Source organism: Anneissia japonica, unplaced genomic scaffold, assembly GCF_011630105.1.
Source record: "Anneissia japonica isolate Jap-2015-1 unplaced genomic scaffold, ASM1163010v1 scaffold3975_len13376_cov111, whole genome shotgun sequence".
NCBI lineage: Eukaryota > Metazoa > Echinodermata > Crinoidea > Comatulida > Comatulidae > Anneissia > Anneissia japonica.
The window spans coordinates 4283-11571 of NW_022727124.1; the positions used below are offsets into that span (position 1 = coordinate 4283).

Below are 7289 nucleotides of genomic sequence, written 5' to 3' on the forward strand. Positions count from 1 at the left end.
TATATACGTATAATATACATGCGTATATATATATACACACACGTATGTATGTACACGCGTATATATGCACACGCGCACACATATATATACGTGTATACGTATATATATATGTGTGTATATATATGTACGTATATATATATACACGTATATATATATATATATAGGGCCTATATACTTTTTAAGCCATGTATCATGTATAGGAACGTTGACGCCTGCAAGGCTCTGGTTTTTATTTTTCTTTCAGACTGTCCCATCACAAGATTTGTTTTTCTTATTTTTTGGGTCTTGTCTTTTTCTTTTTACTTGATTTTTTTCAATTTACATAATTAATTCCTTGTATTTACTTTATATATAGGCCTATATAAAAAAAATTATGTTGTAATTGTATTCTGTTTAAAGGAAGTGAATAAATGTTAATTTGATTTGAAATTTAATTCTATTATTCAGATTTCAAACACTGCCTTTCTCCATTTCATTTGTCTGGCTATGTATATAAATGCTCAAAAGTTTATACAATTTTTGGAGGCTTCAATGCGGCGCTTTGTGGGCGGCGTTTATTAAAAATATATTTTCGTGGAGCTTTCCGTGCCTGTTCCCATGTTACCTACAGTAACTCACATTGCCTCACGTTCAGTAGGCCATCATAGGTTCATGTGATCGTAAATAAAAGTTTACAAATGCTTGTGTCTTCATTGTTATTTATTCATTGTAATACTACACATTGTATTTAAAAGCCTATTTCTCAAAGTACTTCATTACGCAATATAGGTAATATATACTCTCGATTAAGCACCTCGGAGCTTATTCGAGAGCGGCGCTTAGAAAAAAGATTCAGGTTTAGTGCGGCGCTAGTTCGAGAGCGCCGCTTATTCAAGAGAAATATAAATCATCAAAGGTACATATACAGTGTTTAATAAGGACATGATGGAACATTGTAGGCTACCCTGTAGCTTTTCAACGAATAAAGTCCTATAAAAGTCATTGTGTAATAAAATGCCTCCGACAGGATTTGAACCTGCGACCTCTCGCTGACAAGGCGAGCATCATAACCACTAGACCGTGGTTGAACAGATCCAAATAACCGTCGGGAACATTGCATTACACAATGGTGCGCCTCAAGAGGCCGTTTGGCCAGATAAATTATCTGGAGAAATGGCTAGAAATAAATACTGTCGTATTTTGTATATGATATTGTAGGGAGTTAGCCGTTAACACTGCTGCACTGCAGCAAATTTCTGGAACCACCGCTGGTGGTTAAACTAGCCTGTAGGTCGTAGCAGAGCTACATTGGCAAACGTACAGTAGCAGGGGTGGATCCAGTAAGGGGAACGGGGGTGGGGGTGAACGTGCCTCACTTATCTATTCTGTATATGTTGTGCCCCCACCCTGTTTGAAAAATTCTGGATCCATCCCTGAGTAGTAACAGTTGTATGGTAAAATTTTAAAAAAATTAAAATCTGGAGAGTTTGCAATGTTGACTGGTATATTTATTACATCAAATGAGCAAACATTGTAGTGAATATGCATACAAATGGTTTTTTCATTTGCAAATGAATACAATTCATTATAAATATTGTCATTAAAGTACTATGCTGACTTAGTAATAACAAGGTAGAACAGAACCAAACAAACACGTTTATGTTGTCCCAAGGACAAGTCTTTTTTGGGAAACAAGGTCAGTAGCTCGCTCACTTCCAGGAACTGCCAACCATCACCCACCCCATTACGGGGTTAAAATTCAGGTTTAATGTATAAAATTTATTACTTAAAATTTTAAAAGTAGCATTTTGAAACATCATTATCAATCTTTGGCACAAAAATTCAAAAATATACTTCAGATTTTCGATGATGGTTGCACACATGACGAGGTATAAATTTGTATTGCTTTTATTAGTATAAATAATTTATAATATTTCACTCTAAATGTGGAATTACAAAGCATAATTAATGTCAAAATGAGATATTGAGTAATCATAAAGATTTATTAATCCACACCCGGTTAGAAAAAATGTAATTCTACTGGAGTAGACATTATTACAATCTTTTGAGAATGGTTTTGCTTCCATTAGTTTTGTTTAAAGTCATTTGGCATTTATACAAGGAAAAAATAAACACCCGGAGCAGTTATTCGAGGGAGGGTTTACTTCAAATTTGAATAAATACGAAAAAACTTCACTACAAAATTTCTTAAAATGATCATCAGCCAAAATGCAACAAACAAAGAAGGCCTGTCAATTGGAAAAAAAAAAACCTCAAAAAATTGCGTTTTCTGATTTTCAATTGCTTGCTTTACAAAGAATGTAACAAATTATAATTGTAATGTGTTAAATGACTGCAGTACACCACATAGATAGTTCTGAAAAGAACTGTTGTTTTGTTAAGAATATTTCAATATATTGATTGAGTTGCTTCAATCATTTTCAAGTATTGTACAGGATATTTAAAATGTATTAGCCCAATTGTTTATCTTTAATTTCAATTCTCAAGAGGTATCAAAGAATGTTGAAATATTAATAAAATATTAAGTACATAACATCAGGTTTGCTGAATAAACCACCATAATAACGAATTAGATTTAATAAAATAACTAGCAGTTATATAAAATACTTGTATAAATTTTTTAAACTGGATTAAAAAAGATGAAAACAGTATTTTATTCAAGGATGGTTGTCTTTGCAAACTTGTTTGATTCGTTCCATGCCTGAAAAATAAAGAATAAGTATTCAAATTAAAACTTACATATGTATAATTTTTGAACAACAAACCTAATGTTAATGATTGGATGTAAATTGATAATCTGTTGATGATACAGTAGTGTCTGACATAAGACACTAATCGAATTAATTGAATTAACTGAATTAATTATGTAACTCTACTGCTTATGTGTGTAGGTGCTGGCTGGTGTGTGCGTGTGTTTGTGCGCAGGTGTTTAGTGGGAGTGATGTGTGTTTGGGCAGGAGAAAGTGAGTACACATTTTGTTTGGTGGTTGGTCTCTTTTATTTCAACCAAATATTATATGTACCTCTATATTAATAAAACCTTTCTTTTTCAAATATTTTAGATGTTTCGTTTTAGCATAAAAATAAAAAATGATAGATAAATCACTAACCAATCTCAAGTATGTCTTTGGTAACTGAAAATACAATTCGGAACCAGCCAGGGTCATCACTGTAAAATGCTTGACTTGGAGAGATGTAGATTCCAGCATCAAGGAATTTATACCACATTTCCTTCTCCATAGCAAATGTAGGCTCATTCAGGAACTGGAAAAATTAAAATAAATAACAATAAATATAACTACAACAACAATAGCAATAAGTACAATAGCAATAACAAAACTAGGGTCCCAGAGAGAGCGTGTCTATGCCCGATGCTGTATTATGTTTACTAATAAAGTATCCACAAGGGATTTGGTTATCAGGAAGTGTGTAGTGTTGTATTTGTTTATTGACGTTTGTACAGTAATAAAGTACTTAAGATGACACATGACCCATCATGCACCTCCACTGGATTTACTCTTTCAGCCATCTTTAACTTCCAGGCAACATAGACACAAAAACAACAGCAACAACAGCAGCTTTTTTGGGGAGGGTGTCTGTCCCTTTGCACCCCTAGATACGCCACTGAATAACAACAACAGCAACAACAACAACAACAACAACAACAACAGCAACAACAATAACATCTGCAGGTTTGATCATTTCTTTTATCAGTGCACCATAAATTAATATAATTAATAGCAAAATTAATAATAATAATATTCTTTATTTTGTCCTTAACTGTAATACACTATGGAAATTTGGGTTGGGTCTCTGTGGACCCACAGGAGCCACAGCACAGCACCACCTGACTTAAACTACAACATACAACAGATACTAGATGGTCCTTAACTCGCCTAAATCTTCTGAAAGGGTTATATGAGGAGCAGAGTGTTTATAACAGACCCGAATTCAATAGTCGGCTGCAGAGCTGGAACCCAGGCCGTGGCGTGCAAAAGGCAGGAACCATACCAATCGGCCAAATGCTAAGCTCATAATAATAATGAAAACAGTGGGTTTTACAAAATTTAAAAATACTGTTTGCACATACTTTTCTGAAATCAGCATAGAGGTAAAGACTGGATGATGCTTCTAGGTAGGGCACTCCTATGGACGTTAGCTCTCTGCTCACCAATTCGTAACTTTCTCGTAATCTCTTCCTGTTAGTGGCATAGTAGACATCATCTAACCAATCTGAAAATATAATTTACTAGTATTACTACTTTTATTGATGTTAAATTTATCTTCATAATAAAAATAACTATTACAATAGTGCAATCATCATTGTCATCACTACTGTCATCATCAATATATTAATAGTTTACATAAATGAGAAGATTCAAGGTTTAAAATATTATTATTTCTCTTGGCAGAATTTATTATTTTTTTCATTGATGAAAATTTGGTAGACAACGTGGGGAGGCCAGATAGTCACATAGACATCATGATTAGTGGCTAAATAATTAGCCTCCCCATTAATGATGATGATCGAAACTACAGTCTACCCTCAAGAAAATAATGGAATTGCTCCCATATTTAGGCACATTGTTTTCTTGAGCGCTGCCTGAATGCGAAGGACAATTCCATAATTTTCTTTTATGCTCGTAGGTCAACAATCAAAATTCCTTGACCTTGTCTTTTCACCTTTGATTGAAAGGTGCCTTTCAAGCCTCACAGAGGGACTTCACTGATAAAAGCATCAAATTATTTAAAAGAGTCCCTGAATATCAGCCGACCTTCTAAGATATGCTTGAGGGGGTCACTCTCTATAAATATAGTTAAAAAAGTGAGGATGTAGTTTAGTCTTGAGGATGCGAGTTATATGAAGTTTCAACAATAAAAGTTCATTGTTATTCACTTACCTTTGTCTTTCAGCATTTTGGACAACATCGTCTGAATAAATCCAGGAATCTCTGTGAAGCGACACTGATTCATAACCTGCTGACGAACGACATCGGAAAACCCATAATACATACCCGCACGCATTCCAGACATGGCAAAGTCCTATGTAAAAAGAGAGCAAAGCCTAAATGAATATTCAAAGTTGCTGTTGAAAAAGAAGGAATATTTAAAATAGAGCTGTTCAATATACATTATAATTGAGGGCATTTTGCATCCCATCGGACATAAAAAATCTTCCTGTGAACCCTTACCAGGGATTTTTTTATTCCCAGACCCTGACCAAATTTCTAGTAAGCCTCTTGGTTCGGACTCTCTGCCGGACATGTCAAACCTCCTGTCGGCAAATTTCTGGAGCCACCACCTACAGTTGTCTCTCCACCCCCATGAGTGGGTACCTGGTAGGTTGGAACACCAATACGCTGATTACTATCAGAAATATTGTAGAATATTCCCCCAGGAAGTTAAAAATCTGTTGTGTGCCTATATATGGTCATGATGTGATGTCATCATGACCATATTTAGGCACGTCACATGTTTGTGTCAAATAAAATTTGATAGTCCGGAAAAATTATATCATGCATTAAATTTCGTTATTATCATAATCATCTTCATAATCCACCTAAAGCCGGGCACCCACTGCGTTGTACGCCGCCGGCCGACAAATCCAACTCCGCTACCTGTGAGCGCAGGAGGATGTGACGCCGCAACGGATCATCATTAAAAACGATCTGTTGTGCACACGTCATGGCGTTGTCTCTTCTACAGAATTGCGTCGGCTGACGAGTCTTGGAGCGCAGTGAGAAATAACAATTGCAATCCTGTATTACCTTACTAAAGCCCCATATCAGATGGGTTCTCTCAGGGTCTGGAATATCTTCTGGTTTGAATTGAAGGATGCTAGTAGGCTGGACACCTTCTTTAAACACACTCGTCAGGTATATTTCATCAAATATTATATGAATAGAATGCCTTAAGATAAATAGAAAGCACTGTATATAAATATGTATGAACATGCATATCTAGTGGAGTTGAATATTGGTTGTTATGATGGGGACTGGTTTCCATTCCTGTGACAGCTGGATTTTCCCTGACTAAAAACAACTCCACTATCAGATAAATTTAAATGCATATTTAACAGCTATTATATATTCTTTAGAAATGAAGTTTGGCTTGAGTACTTGGAGAGATTTATTCGATGTAAACACCAAGGATAACCCACGAGTCTGAAGTAGACTTAGTTCCAGTGGGTTCCTTCTGGTGGTGAGTGGGCAGTACACCGGGAGACAATCCCCTACTCTTTCACAAAGAGTGCTCTGCGTTTTTTTAACGTGCACATGGCCCATAAGCAAAGCTGCTATCTATAACTTACTTATGACAAAACTGGAGACAATCTTTGATCAACTCGGTTGAATATATTTCACCTAGCGGGTTATGAGGATTCACGAGGAACAGTCCACAGATATTTATCCCCTGAAAAATTAAAAAGAATATAAGGTAGATTACAAAACTATCAAAGAAATGTGGTAAATTATATCAAATATAGGCCATAAAACATGATAACCTACTCTACTGAATAGCACCATGCAGTGCTACAAGCTTTCAGTTTCTGGGAGGGTCATTGGGGATTCCCCCACCCAACCCACTTGGAAACTGTGAAAAGTGTCTTTTTTAATCAAATCAAATTTTTTTAGCATCAAATTTTGTATTCAATCAATGATGGAAATAATAATCTTCAATGTTAGCAGGCATGTATACTGTAGCTTTCAAAGGCCTATTCACCAAAATACCTTACCTATCCCCTTCAGGCTAAGGGACCAAAAGCATATGAAATATAAAAAACTACATTTATGCTGTGGAACAATTTGTGCTTAGATGGCAGAGCCGAAATTAACTTACCTTTGCTTTTGCTTCTTCTAAACTTTTTTCAAGTTTTTCAACTGTTAGTTGATATGGTTTTGTTTCATTTTCTTTTATCTGTAATGGAAATGTTTAAACATATGGGCAGCTTAAGGTTAAGTGATGAAGTGTACCTCCTCCTCTACTATTTACAATTATAATACACTTAAAATAATATATAAATAAAACTCAAAACAGTCTCAAAATAAAATAGATGAGATTTTTAATGGGTAAAAAGCATAATAAATTTTGACTGATAATCAAGGCTTTACTCAAAAAATTAATCATTATTAATACCATAATAAATAATTAATGATGCTGTTTTCTAGGAACACATAAAGGCTATGAATATGTAAGTTCATTATACAATATACAACCATTATGTAGAGGAAGTCAAGTGGGTGAGTAATGATGACCTCATCAATGGAGAGGGATAGGGTCACAGAATGAAA

The 7289-nt window shown here is 35.0% G+C and overlaps 1 protein-coding gene across 1 annotated transcript; it reads right to left on the reverse strand.

The window, feature by feature from the left end:
* Window positions 1-1465: 1465 nt before the first annotated feature.
* Window positions 1466-6915, reverse strand: LOC117113510 (1-aminocyclopropane-1-carboxylate synthase-like protein 1; the record flags this gene model as incomplete). The annotated part of the gene is made up of 7 exons (XM_033256861.1): window positions 1466-2701; window positions 3111-3264; window positions 4091-4233; window positions 4902-5043; window positions 5769-5910; window positions 6311-6411; window positions 6838-6915. Coding segments are annotated over 7 exons (804 nt in total), but the record flags the coding sequence as incomplete, so codon positions are not given.
* Window positions 6916-7289: the final 374 nt, after the last annotated feature.